The sequence below is a fragment of the Lissotriton vulgaris genome, chromosome 2_1 (genome assembly GCF_964263255.1).
Source record: "Lissotriton vulgaris chromosome 2_1, aLisVul1.2, whole genome shotgun sequence".
NCBI lineage: Eukaryota > Metazoa > Chordata > Amphibia > Caudata > Salamandridae > Lissotriton > Lissotriton vulgaris.
Window position 1 is genome coordinate 451,784,026 of NC_141687.1, and position 23,258 is coordinate 451,807,283.

General features: G+C 47.9%; 1 protein-coding gene across 5 annotated transcripts in view; it reads left to right on the forward strand.

Moving 5' to 3' along the window:
• The window catches only part of GULP1 (GULP PTB domain containing engulfment adaptor 1), a 2,138,858-nt gene that overhangs the window by 1,668,261 nt on the left and 447,339 nt on the right, over positions 1 to 23,258 (forward strand). For all 5 annotated transcript variants that reach the window (XM_086955346.1, XM_086955349.1, XM_086955345.1 and 2 more), the window contains one exon: positions 17,990 to 18,088. In XM_086955346.1, the coding sequence (XP_086811472.1) occupies positions 17,990 to 18,088 (99 nt within the window). The remainder of the gene's footprint in view (positions 1 to 17,989; positions 18,089 to 23,258) is intronic.

Here is a 23,258-nt window from a genome sequence, read left to right on the forward strand (position 1 = left end):
CTGTCCATGAACACAGGAGGGGCGACTTTGGCCTCATGGGTTGATGTCCCTCGAAGTCCAAGTGAACTTCAGTCAAAAATCAGTTGGCTCTCCTGTTACCAGTGGTTCCCTTTATCAAGCAATCACTTCCCTGGCAGGTGATACAACTGCACTCAAATGACTCTAGGGAATCCGACAGACTCTGGTACAATTTTTGAGGGTCAGGACTGGGTCTCCAAGGCTGCACTTCGGCAGACAGTGTCGATTTGGTCTTCGTGGCAACCAGCTCTCCAAGGCAAGCTTCTTCAGTTCCTATGGATTTGTAACAGGGCATCAGCCAACTGAATCTTGGAGTCCCCTTCTCTCGGGCATGGGGATGACCTTTATCTGACACCACAGGCCAAAGGGACCCAAGAAGCAAGCACAGCAGGTGCAATCCAGTTTATGGTACATCCTCTCTTTGAGGGGTCCAGGAGATTGCAGGGCAGTCCTTCTTCAGTGCTGTCTCCAGGCCATACATGATCTGAGGGTACCATGGATGGCACTGTTATGCCCTTTTCTCACCATGGGGATTTATTTATTTATTTATGTATTCATGTATTTGTATAGCACATTGTTACCCGAAGGCGTTTAGGCGCTGACTCACTGCCTCCAGCCGGCCACAGAGCATCAAGAGAAGAAAATAGCTTTAGGCTTGAAAGAGCCAGGTTGTTGAATGATATCAGGTCTGGTGGGTTTTTCAATGGGAGTGGCAATTGAGTCGAAAGTCTGGTGGTAATGTATAAAAAGCCTTTCCCTCCCCAATTGGTGAGGCGTGCCTTGGGGACCTCCACCAGCTGAAGGGAAGCAGACCGCAACATTCTAGAAGGAGTGTACCAACAACAGTGGTTGATAAAATAGCAGGACCCTGCTTGTGCAATGCAAAGGGCCTTAAACCAATAGGATACATCCCTGGCAAAGAGAAGAACCTCCATTTTATTGGAATTCAGTTTAAGGCAGTTTTAAGACATCCATTAGCTCATCTGTATCATACAGGCAAGAAAGTTGTGGATGGTACTAAGAGGGTCCTCTGGTATGGACACTATAATCTGTGTGTTATCGGCGTAAGATACCATGGTTATTCCGAAGGATTTATTAAGCCTGGCCAGGGGAACCACATTCAAATTAAAAAGAGTTGGGCTGAGAGAAGAGCCCTGTGGAACCCCACAAGAGTAAAACTCTGAGAACTCAGGCCATCCATCTCCACAGATTGTTCACGGTTAAAAAGGAAGGAATTGAACAGTTGTAGGGCGGTACCGATGATACCTGTTTCTTGAAGGCTATGTAATAGGAGGCCATGGTCCACCGTGTCGAATGCTGCTGACAGGTAAAAAATGATCAATGCCGCCATGCCTCCCTTACCTACCGCACGCCTAATTTCTCTTTATGCACCTGAACTCGACTCAATTTTTGAACTGTGCAATTAGTTCTTTGGCGTTGTTCTTAGCTTTGTCAATGGTCTTTGGGGAGTACTTGATTTTGAAAGTGTGAATCCTGTCTTTGTAATGGGTAACTATTTACTTGGGGTCATACATGAGTCTCCAGCACCTTTCTTGCCTGCGGCACTGCCTTTAAAGTAGTCTCCGCTCATCCGAAAACCAAGGTTCAGTGGGGGCTGTTCTTGTGGTTTTTCCCATTTTTTGGGGAGTGGTTGCCTGTATTAAGGACCTGATCCAGTCATCATAATCTAAAGCTGCTCTCCCTAGGGCAGTGGTTAAAGGTGGTCTATTATAACTAAGTTCAGCGGACAATTGAGTGTGGTTTAGGTGATGCCAGAGAAAGCACCTCTGGCTCTTTATAGGCACCTGCTTAATACTAGCGGAGGGAGGCAGGGCGAGAATGAACAAGACCGCTGCATGTGCCGACCAGAGTAGTTGTAGGCTCCTGTTGAATTTCAAGAGTGGACAGTGGTAGAAACTGTATCCAGCAGTTGGCTGGCTCTATGCGTCAGCTGTGTTAGACCAAGACTCGCGAAAAGGTCCATCGGGGCCTTTGAATATTTGTCATGTGTGTTATCTAAATGAAAATTTAAGTCTCAGAAAATAGTATACTCCTGAAAGGATGTGCAAATTAACAAGCCAACTGTCTACCAGGTACCCTCGCACTTCATGACAAGGTACTGTGAAGTGTGGCATCGAGCTAGCCTAGAATGCACGATTCTGCCCACTCCCAACATGGCAGAATTCTTTGTTTGGTGTGTCGAACTCCCTAGCCCACCCAAGAGGTGTGGCTACCTTGGAGCTATACGCCCATTGAAAAAACAGTTTAGCAACAGCATGGACGTCAATTATCAGAATGCCTGGGGTAGCGGAAGTGACATCGCCTGCTATGTGACCTACCCATATGATGTCACAGGAAGTAGCATCACACAAAGTTTGACCTGGTGACATCACAGGAAGTGACAACACCTGCCCGTTGACCCACCCCGATGATGTAACAGGAAATGACATCACGTGCACTTTGACCTGGTGGCATCTCTGGAAGTGACCTCAGCTGCCCTTTGGCCCCATGAAATCAAAAGAAGCGACATTGCATGAGCTTTGACTTGGTGCTTTTATAGGAAGTGATGCATCTAACTTTTGGTTACTTAAATCACACACAAAGGCTGGAAAATCTGTACAGATGCAAAAGAAGTACCCTATAAACAGAAACACTTCAAATCCCATTCATGGGCCTGCAATCAATCAGGAGCATAGCCAGTGTGTCATTTGGAGTGCTTAAAATGGAAAAATAGAGGTGCAGGTACTAGTGCTTAATTTATAAAAGAATACGAGTTGGGCCCAAAATCTGGCTGAGAAGACCTCGGCCAGTGCTATTGTATGTCAGTGTGCTGGATACAAGTTTGCCTAGTCTTGATTTCACCTCTCAGGCCTCTTTAATTCACTGCGAGATACTCCCTGCCCCTTCACTCCAATGTGCTCTTTTTCACCCCTGCTTTCTCTCACTGTCACTTTTTTGTCTATCTTTATCTTTCTGTTTCTTCTCCGTTGTGTGAATATCATTTTCTTCTGGGTCAAAGTCTGATGGAGAAAAATGCTGCTGGTTCCCCAAAAATGAGTGGCGGTGGGCCCCATCTGCAACTAATGGCAGAAATTAAGGACTGGCAGTAGCAGGTACCCTATGCCAGAGTGCCTGCTTGTTTCTCAGAAATGCCATTACTCTCCAAATAAAAATATCGAACCTCTGCTGAGAAGTGCATGTATTCTCCCTCTCAAAATACCCTGACAGCACCGGCCCATTTAAAGCATCAGTCAAGCTCCCTGGTGCAAGACATTAAATGGTCCCCAGACTGCTGTTTAAATGCAAAAATACAGCAATAATCAGGGTTTAGTGGGCCTAGCTTCCATTGGCGCAGCAGGTGCAGTGGGACCAGGCCAAGATACATGGGGGACCCACTGAACACTGATTATTGCTGTATTTTTGCAACACTGGCATTCGATTTGCAGGTGTCTGCTGGTGAGCAATAAACACGCTGACGCGAGGATGGGTAGATAGTTCACAGGCTCAGGGCTGGGCAAGTTCACAGGCTAAAGAGTGCGCAAGTAGGTCTCAGTCTTGGAGGGGAGTCAAATAATACACAGGCTCCAGGCAGGTAGGCAATAGGCTTGGCTATGGGCAAGGAGCTCACTGGTTTAGGGTTGTTTGATGGTTTACAAGTTCAGGGAGGGCAAGCAGCACACTGGTTCCACAATGGCTAGTTCCACATATACTTGAGGCAAGTAGCAGACAGGTTTGAGAGGGAGCAAGTATTACACAGGCTAGAGGATGAGTAAATAGCACAAAGGATTATTGGTAGGTTGGTAGTAGCACGCATGCTCAAAACAAGTAGTGTACAGGCTCATAGGTGTGTTATGGACTCATAGGGCAGATTGAAATACCCAAGTACCAAGCCAGTGGGAATCAATCAATATTAGAGCAACAGGCACTTTCCATTCTATACCACCACAAAGTTTATTTATGAACTGATTTCATTTAAAAATAGTTTATCAAGTAGTAGGCAAAAAATAAAGCCAAACAGTGCTTAATGCTGGATTAGCGACAAGGTCGGCCTTTAGCATGGGTGAGCAGCCAGGCCCGGGCCCAGGGTGCCAATATTCTGAGGGGCGCACGGAGCTGGGTGCATTAAGGTTATTTCGCCAGCAGCATCCCTGTCATCCGGCTCCAGTCTTGTCTGTGCCGTACAGGCTCTCTGTCTAATTTGCAAGTTTAAAGCAGTTTGCAGGTTTAAAGCAGTTTTAATTTTCATTATACTGTGGGTGTTGCTTTTAACACCCCATTGGCCCACTTCTTTGCCCTGCCTTCCTCCTCTCACCCCTGCTGAAACACACTAACAACACCCTCATCACTGTGAGGCAGCAGAGCTACCAGTCATTTAGGTGAGCTGGGGACGGTCCAGAGATGTTTGTGTTCAGGGGCCAGTCACTGCTCGGCTAGGGAGTGGGGCGGTGCGTCCATTGGCTGCTCCCTCTGCGTCTCTGAATTTAAGTAAACTCTCAGTTTACTTAATCCACAACACCTTGCATTGGCGCTAAACCGAGTTTAAAACACTCTTCACACTGAGGCTTTCCTGCTCAATTAGTTGTTTTCCCTAGACTGATCTTTAAAAATAAGCACAGCATTTAAATGTTACTCTCTACGGTTTGGGAAAAACGTGAAAGTCTGCCTCAAAATGCTATCTGCAACATTTATTGTCCCTTAGGATAAAAGCATTAGGTGAAAAATGCATCTGTACATTCTATTGTGTACATCAAAAAATGGTGTGAGTGTACTTTTCATATCCATTGCATTGCATTTGTCTTGAGGCTCAGAAATCTTCAAATGTGAAATGTATCTTCAAATTTAGGGTATTAAAGCTGGACTTGTCCTGATTACAATGTACTGAAACATGCAACAATTCAACATTTGAAAAATTGCTTTCTAGCCGTTCATTTAGCAAATCATATAGCGGGAAAACACGGAGTGCCTATGTAATTAGAGAGGTGCACAGGTTACATACTTGGTCACCGTTGGTCTCTCACTGGAGTTTGGCACGTGTTGTCACTCCAAGAGAGAGAGAGAGATCTGTTGGGGTCTGGCCAATAAATCTTGCCAGTTTAGTCATTGGTAGCAGCGCTTTCGCGTGCTTCTAGATAAACGTCCATGCAAATGACTGAGGCAAGATCCAGGCACCCAGCACAGCAAACACATACACCTGTATCTTGAATTCTAGGACTACGCTGGCCGCCATAGGGTCACCATAGCAATGGTACAGAGAATGAGTTCTGCACAGTGGGCCCAGCCAGCTTGTAGGCAATCTGCAATCATGATGCAGTCACTTAGAGCTTCCTTCGGCAGTGCAATCGAGCGCTGCTCACACTAGCTGAATGATTTTTAGCCAGGAGTGACAAGTAAGGTGGCTTAGGGGTCAGTTGCGATCCCTGTGACCCCTAATTGACATCCATGAGCAACAGCTTCTCCCTCTCTGTCCAAAATGTTAGCCTGTCTGCTAACACAACAAAGCAACCCCTTTCGTGTGTGACTACCTTTTGCCCTTCAAAGGCAACTTTCCCTATAAAATTCTCCTTTTGGGCTACCACCCAGTTTGGTTATCCTGAATGGGGGATTTCTCACCTTTTCCCACTGCAGGCTCTATATGGTCATTCCTAAGAGTCATTCACATCTCTGCCTTGGAGGGCAGAAGGCTGTTTAGAGGACAGCAGTTTGTGTGCAAACGTAAATAGTCACTGGAAACTTTGGGCAACAAAGTGGCAGTTTCTAAACTTACACATTGTAAACTAGTGATATTAAAATCGACTCATACAACAAGTTGGGTTTAATCCACTCATTCTTTTGATACCTTGAAGTACCAACTTCAGTAGTCCCATTTGGAAGTTAGCACAGCTGAGTTGTCAGCGTACTCACCAATGGGGCTACTAGCTTTTCTACAGTAAAAGCCTTGACCACCGTGCCAAGGTCAGCACTCCCCTCCTCAGCCTCGCCTGTTCTCAACGCTTCTGTGGGTCTCCCGACCCCGGGTTCGAGACCGCAGCTCGCACGGCGGTAACTGCTTCTGCCGCTCTGTTATTGGTTTTGATTTAGTGTATTGCACCCCTGTGCGCCCCTTTTTCATTGTGTACCCCGCTAAATGTATTATTTCTGCCTCTGTACCCCAGTTTTTTCTTTCCCACTTGCACCCTGTTTCTCTGCCAGGCTTCATTTGTTTTCCCGCCCCTGCTGCCCACGCGGTCCCGCCCACCGATCCAAGCCGCTACCGACCCCTCACTGCTTCCGCCCCCCTCACCCTTCTTATGGCGAGCGCTGTGGAGGAGCGCGTGTAAAGGCTTGACCCCCGGGCCAAGGTCAGCACTCCCCTCCGCAGCCTCGCCTGTTCTCAGCGCTTCTGTGGGTCTCCCGACCCCGGTTTCGAGACCGCAGCCTGAGCGGCAGTAACTGCTCCTGCCACTCTGTTATTAGTTTTGTTTTAGTGTATTGCACGCCTGTGCACCCCTTTTTCATTGTGTACCCTGCTAAATGTATTATTTCTGCCTCTGTACCCCCGTTTTTTCTTTCCCACTTGCATCCCGTTTCTCTGCCAGGCTCCTTTCATTTTCCCGCCGCTGCTGCCCTCGCGGCCCCGCCCACCGATCCAGGCAGCTCCCGCCCTCTCACTGCTCCTGCCCCCCCTCCCCTTCTTGTGGCGACCGAAGTGCGGTCGCGCAGCGGACGCGCGCAGCGTGCGCGCTGCGCACCGGGGGCAAGCCCGCCTGCGCCCGTCCATGCCTGGACCGTGCCTAGCACCAGAACCCCTGGACCCCGCGCACGCCACGACGCCAGACTCCGCCATGACGCCAACACCCTTGATGCCCTCAACACCTGCCGAGACCACCACTGCATCCAGGCTGCTCCGAAACGCACCCACGAACCCTTCTAATGTCACATCTGCAACTTCACCTGTGACAGAACCACCAAACCTCCAAAGACCGGACCCAACCACCTTTGCTGCATACTCCTCAACACCCGCTCCACACACAAACATGCCGTCGAGCTCTGGGACCTGCTCGACACCTCCACCCCAGACGTTGCCTTCCTGACCAAGACCTGGTGGAACCACTCCTCAGCACCCGACATCCCCATAGCCACTCTGGACGGCTACAAAATAACCGCAGGGACTACGCCAACATATTCGGAGAAGGCCTAGCCATCGCCCACAAGTCCACCCTCCAGGTCTACACCCACGCAGATGACACCCTCAACTCCGCCGAATACCTTCACTTCCGGCTCCACACTGACCCCAACACCACCCTCAGAGGACCACTCATCTACAGACCTCCCAGTCCATCGCTGACCTCGCCAGCACCCACGCACTCGCCTCCACTGATTACATCCTCCTCAGGGACCTGAACTTCCACCTCAAGAACTACAATGACGCCAACTCCGTCACCCTGATCGACAACCTCGGCCTCCATCAACTTGTCACCGAGCACACCCACACCGCCGGCCACACGCTTGACCCCGTTTTCTGCACAGGCACCCTCGCCGCTGCTGGAGCAAAGTCACCGAAGACCAGCTGACCTCCACCCTCGCCCAGAACCCACCCACCGACTCCATCAACCCAGACGCCGCCGCCCATAACTTCAGGCAGTTGATCGACAACTCCGCCAACACGCTCGCCCCGCTCAAGAAACCCTCCAACAACCACTCCCGCAGAGCTCCAGACCTCCAAACATACATGCCGGAAACTGGAGAAGAAATGGCTCAATGACCGTACTCCGGACAGCCACGCAGCCAACAAGGACGCCACCAGCAGACATCCCCAACTCATCAGAACAGCCAAGAGATCTTCCTTCAAAGCCCGCCTAGACAACAACGCATATGACAGCAAAGAGCTCTTCAGCATAGTGAAGGAACTTCCCAACCCCTGCGCCAACACCAACGATATATCCGCCCTCGCAAGACCTGTGCGACTCACTGGCCACCTTCTTCGATCACAAGATCGCTGACATTCACGACAGCTTGAACACCTCTACTGCCCCAACTACGACAGACCCCACCACGAACGCCACCTGCACCAACCAGCTCACCTCCTGATCCTACGTCAACGGCGACGAAACATGCAAAATCATAAACTCCATCCACTCAGGATTACCGTCAGACCCCTGCCCACATCACGTATTCAACAGAGCAGACTCAACCATCACACCCCAACTACAGAAGGGCATCAACATCTCCTTCGACACAGCGACTTTCCCGAAAACTGGAAGCACACCGAAATCAACGCCCTCCTCAAGAAACCCAAGGCGGACCCAAAAGACCTCAAGAACTTCCGACCCATCTCCCTGCTCCCCTTCCCAGCAAAGGTCATCGAGAAAATTGCCAACATACATCTGACCGGCCACCTCGAGGACAACAACATCTTAGACCCATCCCAGCTCGGATTCAGACGAAACCACAGCACAGAGACAGCCCTCATTGCTGCCACAGATGACATCAGGCGGCAACTAGACAACGGCAAAACATCAGCCCTCATCCTCCTGGACCTGTCAGCCGCCTTCGACACGGTCTGCCACTACACACTAAGAACATGCCTCCAAGAAGCCGGAGTCCAGGAGAAGGCCCTGGACTGGACCACGTCCTTCCTCTCCGGCAGAACCCAGAGAGTCCGCCTCCCACCATTCCGATCCGAAGCCACCGACACCATCTGCGGCGTACCCAAGGCTCATCCCTCAGCCCGACCCTGTTCAACATCTACATGGCCCCCCTCGCACAAGTGGTCCGCCAGCACAACCTGAACATCATCTCCTATGCCGACGACACCCAGCTCATCCCCTCCCTCACCAAGGACCCGCACACCTCCAAAACCAACCTCCACGAGGGAATGAAGGCCGTCGCTGAGTGGATGAGGAGCAGCCACCTAAAACTGAACTCCGACAAGACGGAGGTCCTCATCCTCGACTCTACCCCCTCGGCCTGGGATGACTCCTGGTGGCCGACCACACTGAGAACAGCACTGACACCCACGGACCACGCACGCATCCTAGGATTCATCCTTAAATCCTCCCTCTCCATGTCAAAGCAGGTCAACTTCATCTCCTCCTCCTGCTACAACACCCTTTTTTAATTTTAATTTTTTATTTTTGGAGTTTTATATAGCGCTGACCTGACCCGGGGTTATTGGCGTGCTTTACAACAGTGTTTTCATAAAAATTACATAGTAGAGCAGTCTTATAAGCATAAATATCGGCAGCCCAAAAGTGCGGAGGCTTCCTGAGGCATAGGTTTCTTGAGGTAGTGATTGAGTCCTGAGATAGTCTCATTGAATGATTTATTGAGGTAGTCCGAGGTCTTGAGGCAGCTTAATTGTTTGCACATTTACCTAAAAGCAGGCTTCACAAGATCTACAAATGGATCCCGACCGAAACCAGAAGAACAGTGACCCAAGCCCTCGTCAGCAGCAGGCTGGACTACGGCAACGTACTCTATGCAGGAATCCCGGCCAAACACCTACGACGGCTGCAACGCATCCAAAACGCCTCCGCCCGTCCGATACTCAACACTCCTCGATGCAGCCACATCACCCCCACCTAAGAGATCTGCACTGGCTCCCTGTCAACAAGAGGATCACCTTCAAGCTCCTCACCCAAGCATACAAAGCACTCCACAACACCGGACCAGCCTACCTGAACAGTAGACTCAACTTCTACACCCCCGCCGCTAAGACCGGGAACACCCTCCCTTCCAATCTGCGGCAGACCCAAGACCTCCTCTCCTTCAGAAGGCTCCTCAAGACCTGGCTCTTTGAACATTAGCTGCACCCCCCTTCCCCCTCCCCAGCGCCTTGAGACCCTCGTGGGTAAGTAGTGCACTCTACAAGTTGACTGATTGAAAAACGACAACACACAGTTTTTACTGTTGGGGCATGTACAGACACATGTCTTTCTTTTTAATATACAGCACCCGGCTTTAGAGATCGTTAGGCCTTCATTAGGGCATATATATTCGTAAAACATATGTTATATGCTTTACTTTGTCACACTTGTGGCGGCACTCCGAGCTGCACACCACCAGGGACACATAAGCTTATAGGGCCTGGGTACCCCTAGTAACATATTCTAGAGACTAATCGGAAAGATAACTTATGCTAATTGGGGTAAACAAATTAAATTTACAGTTTCAAAGATTAGAGCACGTGCAATGAGTCCTGGTCAACGGGCTCAGTGTGTTACAGTCATTACACCAATACCTAATAGTTAGAAGATGAGGGTGAAACTGCAACAAGCTATTTCTTACAGAGACTGAAAGTGAAAATTAGGCATCAAACATTCTATATCAGTTCATACGAGAGGATGTTGGTTTAAGAACTGCATACGAAGTGCAAAAGAGCTTTCAAGAAGTATTAATGCATAGTGAAGATATAGTATATTAAGAAGTAACCAGAACATCCAGTTTTGGAAAGATTCACCAATAATTAATAATCCTGTCACATAGGTCAGTACGGTTGCTCTTCGCTTTTAAAGCTTCATCTGTGGCCACTCATTAACTTAAAAGCTGAAAAGATAGGCAAACTATCATTGAGAACCAGAAAAATTCAAAGGACCATCATTTGAAAGCAAAAATATTGCATGTTTCTATAAAGCAGTGAGGTAAAGAAATAAATTTGATAAAGGGACCATCTATTTTCAATCAGGGTCTCTGAAATATAATCTTTTATACAGGATATACCTATATCCTCGATCCCTAAAGGAGTCTGAATGTGGTCTGGAAGATAACCTTCTGGGAAATGTATACACACAGGAGTAATATTAAGATACAGTTGCTAAGCATTGTACTCGTAACTAAGTAACAGTGCTTAGACGTTATGCATAACACTAGAAAGTATCAGAGATACCTGTAGCCATATTGGTGGTCCCCGGAATTATGTATGGGAATAATTGTGTAGTTACAGCTCAGAGGGCAGTCTTATTTTAAATAGAGACATCCCAAGGTTACAGGCTGATATTCACTATGACGTAAACTGAATTGCCAACTGGCAACCACGGGTACCAACAACTGGCCACTGAGAGCACTGACGTTCTTACAAGTTATACATGGAATCCACGTAAATGTATGTATTCCACCATTTATTCACATGTTTTGCTTAAACTCTCTCTGGTATTTAGATATGTCCAGGTACTACGTCAATTTATGGTGGAAGAAGAGACACTAAATTGTTTGCAGCCTCGTCACAAAGGCACTTTGAAGTATGTAAAGTGGTACTTCTTCAGTATTGTTTCACATGCTATTACATGCCTTAGTAAATAAGCTCCAGAACCATCTAACAAGCAAGTGTAATGGGAATATTCACAGAACATTTATATGCAGTGTATTCAAATACAAAGGCTAGGCTCTCTTTGCACTTTTACTAATAAATTACACATTCCAGACTGATTCATAAAGGCATGTGAAAGTATGCAAAAGAGTGTTCTTTAGTTCTATTTCCCCCACTCATTCATGCATTTGTGAATCAGACCCTATGTTTTCGTAATTAACATTCTAGCATTTCACTTGATGTAGGAACATTTCCCTTTCTTACTATTTTGTATGCAAATATACAAAATTGCAGTTGCAGGTTTTTAGTCATCTGCTTTACAGTGATGTAGATTTCTGAGGAGAATGAATGAATGAATGAATGTAAAACTTGTAAAGTGCTAACTTTTCCCAAGGGCATCAAGGCGCTAACAGCGGAAGATAAATGCAGACAGCCATCTGAGGGAACAGCCATGTTTTTAACATTTTACGAAACAGAGTGTGTGAACATTGTCCAGCAATTTCTTCAGGAAGAAAATTCTACAACTTAGCAGCAGACGCTGAGAAGGATCTCCCGTCCCATCTCAGTCACTTAAATCTAGGCACCGTAAGAAGATGCTTACTGGCCGGGCTGAGGTTCTTAGTAGGGACGTAATGATGAAATAATACTTTGATACTGTCCCGGCCGTGGCCACAGTAGGCATTATGAGTAAGGCAAAGAGCTTTAAACGTGACCCTACGGTCAATTGGGAGCCAATGCAGAGACCGAAGGGAGGATGAGACTGAGTGATGTTTAGGCACATCAGTCAGCAGCCTAACCGCAGCGTTTTGCACCAACTGCAGACGCTGCAGCTGTCCCGTATTAATATCCAAATAAAGGGCGTTGCAATAATCTAGTCTGGAGAGTATTAGAGCAACAACAACTTGTTTGCAGGCAGCGAGGGTAAGACACTGTGTGACCTTCTTTATGATCCTTATAAGCCCGAAACAAGTAGCCACCATCCTACTGATCTGTAGATTGAGGGACAATGATTTGTCCAACAGGACTCCCAGGTTCCTACCATGGGAAACAGGGACGGGGCAATTACCCAAAGATTCAGGCCGCCATTCCCTGGACCAGATGTTTGCCTTGTCCCCAAAAATAAGAGCCTCTGTCTTCTCGCTATTCAATTTAAGATTGTTTTTGACCATCCATGATGAGGAGAGATTAATTACTTATGGATACGTTCAAAATGGAAATACATTTGAAAATATATTTAAAATTATGCTTATGTGAAAAAAGTAATTTTCTGACAAGTATCTCTACTCGAACCACAGACGACATCCGCATCCTCCTGGATCAAGGACACTCCGCAGCCCTCATCCTACTTGACCTATCAGCGGCATTCAACACCGTCTCCCACCGCACACTAGTCACCAGACTACACAACGCCACCACCATACAAAGAACAGCCCTGGACTGGATCCGATCGTTCCTCCCCGCAAGAAGCCAAAGGATTAGACTACCACCCTTCCTCTCCGATCCCACGCAAATCACCTGGGCAGTTCCACAGGGGTCATCACTGAGCTCGACCCTCTTCAACATCTACATAGCCCCCTCGCAGCCATCGTCCAACAACATGGTCTAAACATAGTATCCTATGCGGATGAAACCCAGCTCATCCTTTCCCTCACCAAAGACACCACCAGTGCCAAACTCAACAACCAGAAAGGAATGCAAGACATTGCTGTCTGTATGACCAACAGCTGCCTGAAACTCAATGCCGAGAAGACCGAAGTCCTCGTCCTTGGAACCTCCTCCTCAGCATAGGACAACATCTAGTGGCCATCCACTCTCGGAAGCCCACCTAAACCCTCAGACCACGCCAAAAACCTTGGCTTCATTCTCGGCTCTTCACTCACCATGAAGCGACAGGCCAACGCCGTCACCTCCACCTGCTTCAACACCCTCCGGATCCTCCACAAGACCTTTAAAGGGATCCCCCCTCAGTCAAGGAAGACCGTCACCCATGCACTCATCACCAGCAGACCGGACTATGGAAATTCACTCTACACCGGCATCAACAAGTCCCTACTCAGCAACCTCCAGACAATACAGAACACCACTGCCAGATTTGTCCGCGGCATCACCCGGCACAAACACGTGAAGATTCTACTGGCTCCCCATGGAGAAAACAGTCACCTTTAAAATACTCACTCATGCCTACAAATGCCTGCACAACAATGGACCAAAATACCTCTACAACAGAATCAACTTCCACGTACCCCAAAGAAACCTCCGATCTGCAAACCTCACACTGGCCAAAACCCAATGCATTCACAGAGCCAGAGCAGGCAGACGATCCTTCTCTCACATCACTGCCAAGACCTGCAACATGCTACAGGCAGACATTAGACTCTTCCCCTCCCTAAACACCTTCAGGAAGACCCTCAAGACCTGGCTCTTTGGCTGAGCAGACCTGCGGACCCCTCCCCCCCCACCCTTAGCACCTTGAGACCCTCACGGGTGAGTAGCGCTCTTGCAATTACCCTGACTGATAGATTGATTGAAGATTCCTTTCTGATCGAAAATCCAAGTCACCAGACTGGACCTGAAACATTCTTGCACTATTTTCTGCCTGCCGGTAGATGGTGCGTTTGGCCTCGTGATTACTTCCTCCTACCCAAGATATGACGATACAGAGCTGCATGTAGGCACCACACCTGTACACTGACATCAGTTCCAGTTTTATTGAACAAATTAATATTTCTCCAATTTGAAATCAGCAGGGTAGCTGGACGCAGCTCCAAGACCTGCAACAAGTGCCTCTTGATGAACATGATGGTGACCAGGGAGCAACAAGCCACACTTTACATGGCCAAGCACAACAGACAAAAAGGTCCCAATCACTGTGTTTCAGTAAGTGTAAGTCAAAGTACAAGATAAAGAAAATTCACAAAAACATTTGGCAATTTCTTTGACTTATAGACACTCCTGTTCTCACTAGAGTGAATATAGTTGGCCTTCACTGTACACTGCTACGGCTTTGTTGTTCTCTCTGGAGCACTGTCCAGATTTAGATGGTTTGTGCCCCCAATTCCAGGGGCCAGCCATCAACTCCCATTTAAGTAGCTGCTTTTATGGAGGCCATCCTGCATATTTTCAATTTCACTCCTATTTCCGTTCTCTTTGATGTGTCTTCTGGCCCCGGGGAACTGATGAGTCCTCCCCTGTCATTGACTCACCCCGCTCAGACTACCCTGCCTCCGGCACTGAGCCATTCTTGTACACCTTGAATGATGTTGCTCCATTGGCAACGTCTCCAATGACTTCTGTACTGTATCCATTGGTGTCAGTTCAGGATTCGAAGCAGTTGTCATTAGGGTTTGCTCAGTGGCATGCTACACAAATACAAAAATGCAGTCTGATGTAGAAGATGCTTCCCCTGTGACATCACTTTCTTAAAATCAGTATCTTTCCAATGGTGGCTAGTAGGGTACAGGAGTGATGGGCTGAGGTGGGTTGAAAAATATTTTTAAAAAACACTTACATTTTCCATCATTTTTTCTCTTCGTCTCTGCTGTTTTTCTCTTCCTGACTCCAGTCCGGAAGAAGCAGGAAGCTAACAGGCTCTCCTATGCCAATCACAATGCTGCAATGTACCATTGTGATTGGTCTGAGCACCATGGATCGGTGCTCAGACGTAGACAGTGAGCCTGTGCATGTTCCCCAACAGGCTGTTTACAGCCTGTTGGGGAACATGCAAAGTGTGAATTACTGTTTGGACAGCCCAAGAGAGCCAGCCAAGCAGTCATGCACACTTAGTGTGCTAATGACTCAATGTGGTCTTGATCGATCCAATTTTGGGAGCCTGGTCCATATCCTTTTCAGATCCACTTATTGAACACCCCACAGCAGACCACCATAAACAGGCACCTGGGAAATTAGATTTCTGAAGATGTCAGGCCTCTGCATGTTCTCTGGGTCTGGCCTCCTCAGAAAATCAGACCCAACAATTGTATCAAAAGTTCAAAGGTTCAGAGGCGTCAACGTCCACCAACATCAGCCATCACAAACATAAACTAGTTGATAGGCCTAGCTAGATTTTTTAGGGCTTTAGAGACTGAAGTGGTGCTATGAGAAAGGGAAAGATGTAGCAGCAACTGTGCATTAGTATATAACTGAATGAACATGAGTGACCACTGAGGGTGTGGGGATAATGGATTTAGCATTAACTAACCCACTGAAATTCAGTCACATCAGAAAAATGGATGTTGCAGATTAACTAACTTGGTTAAGCCCTACCCTTCCTGGATGATCCTCATTGTTTACCCCCAGTTTTCATGCAGGTAAAAGCGAATCACCTCTACATAGAGGTGTTAATGTTGCGATATAGATAATGCCCAAGGCAGAAGGTGGATTAAATGCTACTCCCATTACTTTCAGCAACTGAAAAAAAATAATTTTGTCCTGTTCTGGATCACTGTATATTTAACACATGCATTCAAATTCGAAGGAGATATGGCCTGACAGTCAGAGCTTCAGGCTTTGGAACTGTGTATCCAGCTTGAAGTCCTGTCTTTGGCTCAAGATCTTGTGATTCCTGGCAAATCACTTCATCTTTCTATGCCTAAAAACATAACAAATAATAAAAAGTATGAATAGATGTTAGGGTGGAGATTTCTGGGTTTAGGTGCTACAATTGTCATGGCCCAAGTTTGTTGTGGCACATTCCTCACAAAAGGCTTCACCCAAGAGCCGTTATGGGGGTAAGTACAAAAAAAGGTAGAGGATTGTGCCCTCACAATTATCAACAGAAATTCATCCGAAAAATCAGGCGTTCTTTGAAAGTTTAACGTGCTAAAGTTTTATTTAATGTTTCCTCTGTATGGACGGACAACCGACACGTGTTTCGCCCATAGGGCCTATTTAGGCCGTGGGCTTTTTAAAGGCAAAAGAAGGCCGTAATTAGAGTCTCTGCGGTCCAGGAGCAAAGATTGCATTAAATAAAACTGATGAATTTCTGTTGATAATTGTGAGGGCACAATCCTCTACCTTTTTTTGTAAATAATAAAAAGTAAGCTGACCTTGTGTAATGTAATCTGGTGTTCGTGTAAGGTGCACTAATGCCAATGGGCCACATTCGCACTATATGAAATGGAAAAAAAAGTAAAAAATAAATGCAGAAGTTGAGAATAATAACATTCACACAAGTTCTGCTGGCCTTGAACCATGATGACTGGGTATTTTTCTGGAATCTGCAGGACACATACTTTCATGTACCAAATTTACAGTGCCACAGTAGATAACCGCAGTTTGTAGTGGGATCCACTCAGTTTCAACAATTTCAATGCAACATCGTACAATTTGGCCTCTGAGATGTTAGAAAGGTCAATCTGGTGGTCATCTCCTATGTGTGACGGTTGGGGACATGTGTTCCCATACATTGACAACAGGCTGTTAAAGACAGGCTTTCCTCAGTTGACGTCGCTTCACCTACAGAGTGTGATGTTATTATTGTTCAACCTGAGGTTCTCCATCAATGAGTCAAAATTTCACCTGAACTCTTCCCAGAGGCTACCCCTCTTTGGGACCATCTTGAAAAAAGCCGCTTTAAAGGCATTTCTTCCCCCACAATCTGATACCACCCCCACATGAATCTTGGTATCTGATCAAGGGTTAACAACACCATTTATCATCAGAACGCATTGATGCATGTTGTTGCAAATCTCGATTCGGAATGAGTTGCAAAGCCCATTCTGTGAGTCTGAAAGACTTTGACTCTCAAACATGGTGAAGTACATGGAAACGCTCTACTTTGCAGTCGCAAACCCTGTAATTTTGTAAATTGGAAGGCTTGCGACCTAAAACCGTGATATACATCCAAAGAGTTTCACCCATAGACACAGTCACACATTTGGGACAAGCTGTTTACTCTAGACAAATGTGCAAGCGCATGTCTCCTGAACACTGGTCCCATATCATCTACGGGGACCTCTGTGCAGGCGGTTGGCTTGGTTAATAGCACTACTCCTGTGCAGCCTCGCCCTCCTTGAATAATAGAGTAACAGTGCTGCCAACTGCTTTAGAATTCGTCAACCCAGCCAATCCATTTCGATGGAGTTTATTTTTTAACCCTAGTTTTGGGGTAGAAATAAATTCTGTAGTAAACGCCTATGTTCTACTGGAGTGCTGGTGTATAGGAGAGCGCAGTATAGGCAGTGAGCACATTTCTCTGTAGTATGGCTTTTATGATGGGAGTACTTCTTCAATCAAGGCGTGCGGGGGGGGGGCAGGTAGGGGGGCCGGTAAAAAGGAGGAGATGGTGCTCCACATTGTGAAGGACGCCCATGTCTCGCATTGCGTCTGCAGCAGCCCGGCATCATGTGCATGACCAAACTTCGTAAGCGCAGCCTCGATTGCAAACTCTGACATACATTTGCACAACCGCATATTTATGCTTTTAAATGCATCCATGTGGACACTGTGATTTTTCCAAAATTCACCTGCTCAAACAAACTGACCTTAAGATGTGCCTGTGGAAACATACACAAAGAAAAGGATGTGATAATTAATTGATATTCTCATGCCAATGGTGAATTGTTAGGACACCAACGTAGGTCATATTTAGAGATCGTATGTATATTGCGTGGTTGTATTGTGAGTGTATATACAAATCATAAACATAATTTGGAAATTAAACTATAAATTATACTTATTTTTATACAGTTTGCCAGACATATCAAGAAATCAGAAGGCCAGAAAACCCCTAAAATTGAGTTACAGATTTCAATTTATGGGGTGAAAATCCTAGAACCAAAGACAAAGGTAAGGAAAGTTCCTTTGTAATAAGATTGACAAAGCATCTGGAATGCATTAAAAGACTTATCTCTTAAAACAAAGTGATTTTGACTTACAAGCATTATTCTTCAGTCATTATGAAGTCGGTTTGACTCTTGCCCAGTAGGGAAAAGAATCTACCTGCTAAGTCTTAACAATTTTATTTATCGGAGAGTGCTGATGGTGAACAAATTCAAACATTATCCAGGGAAACGCAAGCAAAATCAACCTGTGCACAACCAATTAAATACTCAAGCGACCTATGTCCCATCGTTGTTTGCGTTGTGACTGAAATGAAAGTTATTTTGAAACTAAAGCCAGGAGCGCCTGAAAATGTACAGCATGAATTACGCAGTTTTTAAAAAAACGTTATTTTTCATTTTATTGATTGAATAACAAAACATACAATTGGAAGAAGGAGTCGTTAATGCACGAAGTATACTCAATTGCAGGCAGCAAGGTCCAGCAATGGGTGGAAGGTATTGTTGCAGGCTTTTCAATGGGAAACATAGGCTTACATCAACATCACATATATATAAATACATAGGTCAAGTCGTGTACAAGATAAATCGTCAGGCATAGATTAGACATCACAGTTATTATTAACTTGTTTCTGGCCTGCCGCGTGAAAGGTCTTGACTTCCCCCATCTGCGTCTAAGTCCAGATTGTAGTATTTTATCCACAGCTTCCAAACTTTTCGGATTTTACGTGGGCAGCCCCACACATTATAAATCACTTTCCCCGCAACCATGTATAGGTCCATGCTAGCCTTCCATTCCGTAAGTGCAGGAAGTTGCTGAGCCCCCCAGTACTTAGCTATGTCTCTTCTAGCTACAAGTAATCCTAGATTAGCCAGTAGGAGCCTGTATTGCGGCAGGTCAATGTCTGTGGCAATACCTAGGAGCAGGAATTTTGCATCTAACTCTAGGTGAACTCCCAGTATATTGTTCAATTCTCCCAAGATTGTGTGCCAGTAGGTTTGGATCTATCTGTATTTCCAAAGAGTGTGTATATATGTGCCGCGCTCCACATGGCATCTGAAACAGGCCGGATCCTACACCCTCCCCACTGTGTGCAGGCGTGCCCTGTCAAAGTAGACCCTGTGCAGGATCTTATATTGTATGAGATGCAGCCTCAGTCTGATCCCTACTTCGCAGGAGAGCATAAGGGCCGCCTCCCAATCTATGTCTTCAAGTGAGCCGGTGGTGAGTTCCCTCTTGGCGCGTTCCCTCTTGACGCGCAGTGGACCAAGGTTGTCGGGCATATTGTTAATTTGCGTCTTATATGTCAGGGATATTGCCTGAGTTGGGATTTCCGACTGTAGAAGCCTACCTTCTAGTGGGGCATATTCTGGCAGACTCACACCGTCCAACCCCTCAGCCTGCCAGGCATGTTGAAGTCTAAGGTATGCATAGGTTTGGGAACTATGAAACTGATATTTAGACTGAAGGGAACAAAAGGAGGCTAAGTAGCCTGAATCCAACAAATCCCCTATCTTAGCGATACCTATAGGGTCCCACCTCTCAAACCCCTCAACTTTCCGATCTCAGTCAGTCTGGTGCCCTCCCACAGGGGGGTCTCACACATAGCTTTCTCTTCCCATTTCATCTGTTTTTCCGCACTCTTCCAAGCCGCTAGCACACGTTGGGTAGCGGGTAGGAGACATGCGCTCCCGGCTCCCCGTATATGTAGTGTAGGTGAGTGTGTGTACGGAACTGCAGTCTTTCCAATCAATATGTTGGGTGATCTCCTGGTGCGTGGCTCCAGTCGTTAATAACTATGAGGTGGGCCGCCCTACCATAGCCTCTGATATCTGATAAGGCCAGACCTCCATTGTATGGGTTACATTGTAGGATTCGCTATTCGTGGGTGGGCTCCATCCCATAGAAGGAGACGTAGTTCACAGTCAATGGAAGCAATCATCTGAGTCATCATCTGAGTCCTCCCTTTTGGATAGTTCGGTGTGTTCAGTTTCTTCTGATCGATTCAGGGATTGTGATGGACGGGAACAAACCTCTTCATCCCCAGACTCTGACAGGAGCGTGTCCGTACCTCTGGGTTGCAGCGCCCTTCCTGGCGTACTCCCTGCTGAGTTCTGGGCTTTCAACCCTCCTCGCCGGCGTTTGTCCTTGGGTCTGTCCTGAGAAACACCCCCTCGTTTCAGTGGTGGCTGGGTTGAGGCCCTCAGCATCGTCCCCCGCAGCTGCGGTCATTCCTCGATCCAGGACCATGCCGCTTCGGAGGTTTGAAAGAATAATGTGGAGCCTTGGAAAATAATCTTCAGTTTGGCCAGGAATAATAACATATATTGGAGCCCCATTGCTCGCAGTTTAACCTTGACCTGGTCATAGGTACACCTCTGCTTTCGTACATCACTGGAGTAGTCTGAAAAACCATCACTCGGGTATTCTCGTAGCAAATTCTTCTTTCTTCCGGACGTCTTGCAATATTAAATCCCTGTCTTGAAAATTTAGAAAACGTGCTACCAGGGGTCGTGGAGGGGCTCTCGACAGCAGAGAAAAGGTCAGCATCCTGTGCGCCCGTTCTATAACAAAGCAGGTCGAGAATGGCGACTGTGGTAATGTATTTTTCAGAAAGGTCAAAAGAAATTGACCCGAATTGGACCCCTCTGCCTTTTCTGGAAAACCAAAAACTCGCAAGTTAATCCTTCTGGCCCTACTTTCCACATCATCCACTCTCCAGGCCACTTCCGCCACGGATGCCAAGAGTGCCATAACATCTGTCCACGTGCCGTGAGAGGCATCTTCAAGCTCTGAGATATGGTGTTCGGTCTCGGTCACCCGCTCAGAGACTGCGGAGATCGTGTTGCAGCAGTGTCACCTCTGATCGAACCTCCGCTATATTTCCCTCTAGACTCTCTCTGGCCTCACAAATGGCTTGCAGGATAGTTGCAGTGTACGGAGGAGGAGCAGGGCCGCCCTCTGCACCTGACCATGTGGGGAGGACTTCGGCTTAGCATCCAATTTACCCAGTCGAGATTGTTTGGCTTCTTTATCTTTCTCTTCCTCTTTTGCCATCCTGAGTGAACGTGCAGGAGTGGACAACCCAGCAAGTGTCTTCAAAACTACTGACTTCCGCAAGTTCTCGAGTTCTGCCCCACCTGTTGATCCCTGAGAGGTCCAGAGATGTCCGAGTCAGGGTACTGGCGCCGAGTGAGTTCAGGGTCTAGAGCTGAGCCCTGTGGGTGCCCTCCAGGGTGTGTTGTATACTAAGAGAAGCACCACCGCAGCGTGCCGCTGAGGCCCACGTTGAACCGCTCCCCAACAGCGATCCTGGGTGCTTGCTAGGCCAGTGTCCCCGGTCGGGCGGGAACATTTGTGTTGAGCTCCCAGTGGTCGTCGGCAGTGGCACAGGCAAGCGCACAGACGAAAGGATGTGGGGCTCTGTGCTGATCGAATCTCCCACACTCACGTGGCTGGGCAAGGTGGCAGCAACCCATGGGGCCACGGGGATAAAGGCGACGGACACAGCCACGTGTCCAAGCACAAGGCAGTCAGCAGGAGAACAGACTCTGACCGTGGGTCCCTTCGTCCCATCTGAACAGGTCACAGGTGGAATTTGTTCTATGTCCACAGTGGGGGGGAATGGGGGTGTTCTGCCCCACAGAGATCTAGGTGGGCCGGATTGGATAGAGGCACCCCTTTGTCAACCCCAGTGCCGGGGAACAAAGGTGGAATTTCCCTTCAACTGGCGCAGGGGGGAAGTTCATATGAATGGCAGAGTGACAGAGTCTACTCGGTGCACCAGAGAGGGAAGCATAGGTCGCGGGCGGCGCCGCGCTGAAATCCAAGTGTGAACCTCCTCATCATACAGTGTGGGAATTGATTCAGAGCCCCACCAAAGAACCACGAAGTCGCAGGGGCATCGCCGGGGGCCTGCGCAAGGGAAGCTCTCTATCACGGGGCACTGCACTCTCCCGCAGTCTCCAGGCACTGGTCCCCAATCACCAGGGCTCCACCTCCCCACTTCAGGGATTCTCCAAGGCTGTGATCGCACCTCCACGCCTCACTCACCATCCACGGCAGTGCCGGCGGTCAAGTCTCGGCGGGCGTCAGCCGTGTGGAGCTTCCGGGGAGCACCACACAAGGGGCACTGCAGGGTCTGTGGAGCCCATGAACATCGCAGCCACCAAGAAGCTGCACCCTGCCTGTACTTGTCATCACAAGCTCTCGGCCCATAGGGTCGGGGGGCCCGAACGTTACTGGCAGCACAGGTCATGGGCCAGGCTGCCAACACTATCCCAGCAGCGCCACAGCTGCCCATCGACAGGGCCCACCTTACCGCCAGGCAGGAAACAGTCCGTGGATGCAAAGGGCCGACACCACAGTTCTCACTCGCCCAGGCTCCAGGCCACTCCCGCGTAAATCAAAAATATGCAGGGAAGGTCACCTCACCTCGGAGACCCACGTCTCATCACCTTTAGGCGAGGGGCAGCGGACTGCTCGCATCTCCAAGCACCGAGGTGTCTCCGTTAGCGCCGCAGGACAGGGAGCAGCCGGCGCTTTGAACAGGCACCCCAACAGCCACAGATGTTCGGCCACACCTCCAGGGCCCAACAGGCTTAATCTGGTTCACCACTGCCGCTGTTGGGGAGGACCTCCGCTTGTGACATTGCGCACAACCCCTTCTGCCTCAATGGGCACTCTCCTCTGTTTCCTTCCCTGCAGGAGCTCCGCTCTCCTGGGCCCGGGTTTAGATTAGTTCTTCGCCGTCGTCATCTTGGAGGCAGCCGGGCAGCAGACCAAGCGCCAGGAAACGTCCTAAATGCAGAGTCAGAGCAGCGTCCTCTCTCTCACCGGTAGCACCGCTGTTTCTCGGCAGTGTTCCAACATCGGTACGCTGGGTTTATGGCGAAGTTGTACAGGATTAATGCAGGATTATGATTGGGGCCAGTGGAGCTCTTGTTCAACACAGCTACTCCGCCATGCTGCTGGCCACGCCCCGAATTATGCAGTTTAGATTCGTCTCAGCTATAGGCTACGCTCAGACATGTTGCAAGCACAATAATTTAACTGATTTGAATTTTTATATATTTAAGTTCTTATCAAATGCTTACAGGTTTCCCCCGGCCACTTCATTCTTTACCGAAAGGTTTACACAAGAAGTTAGTTTGTATACAATTGGCCAAAAAGATTG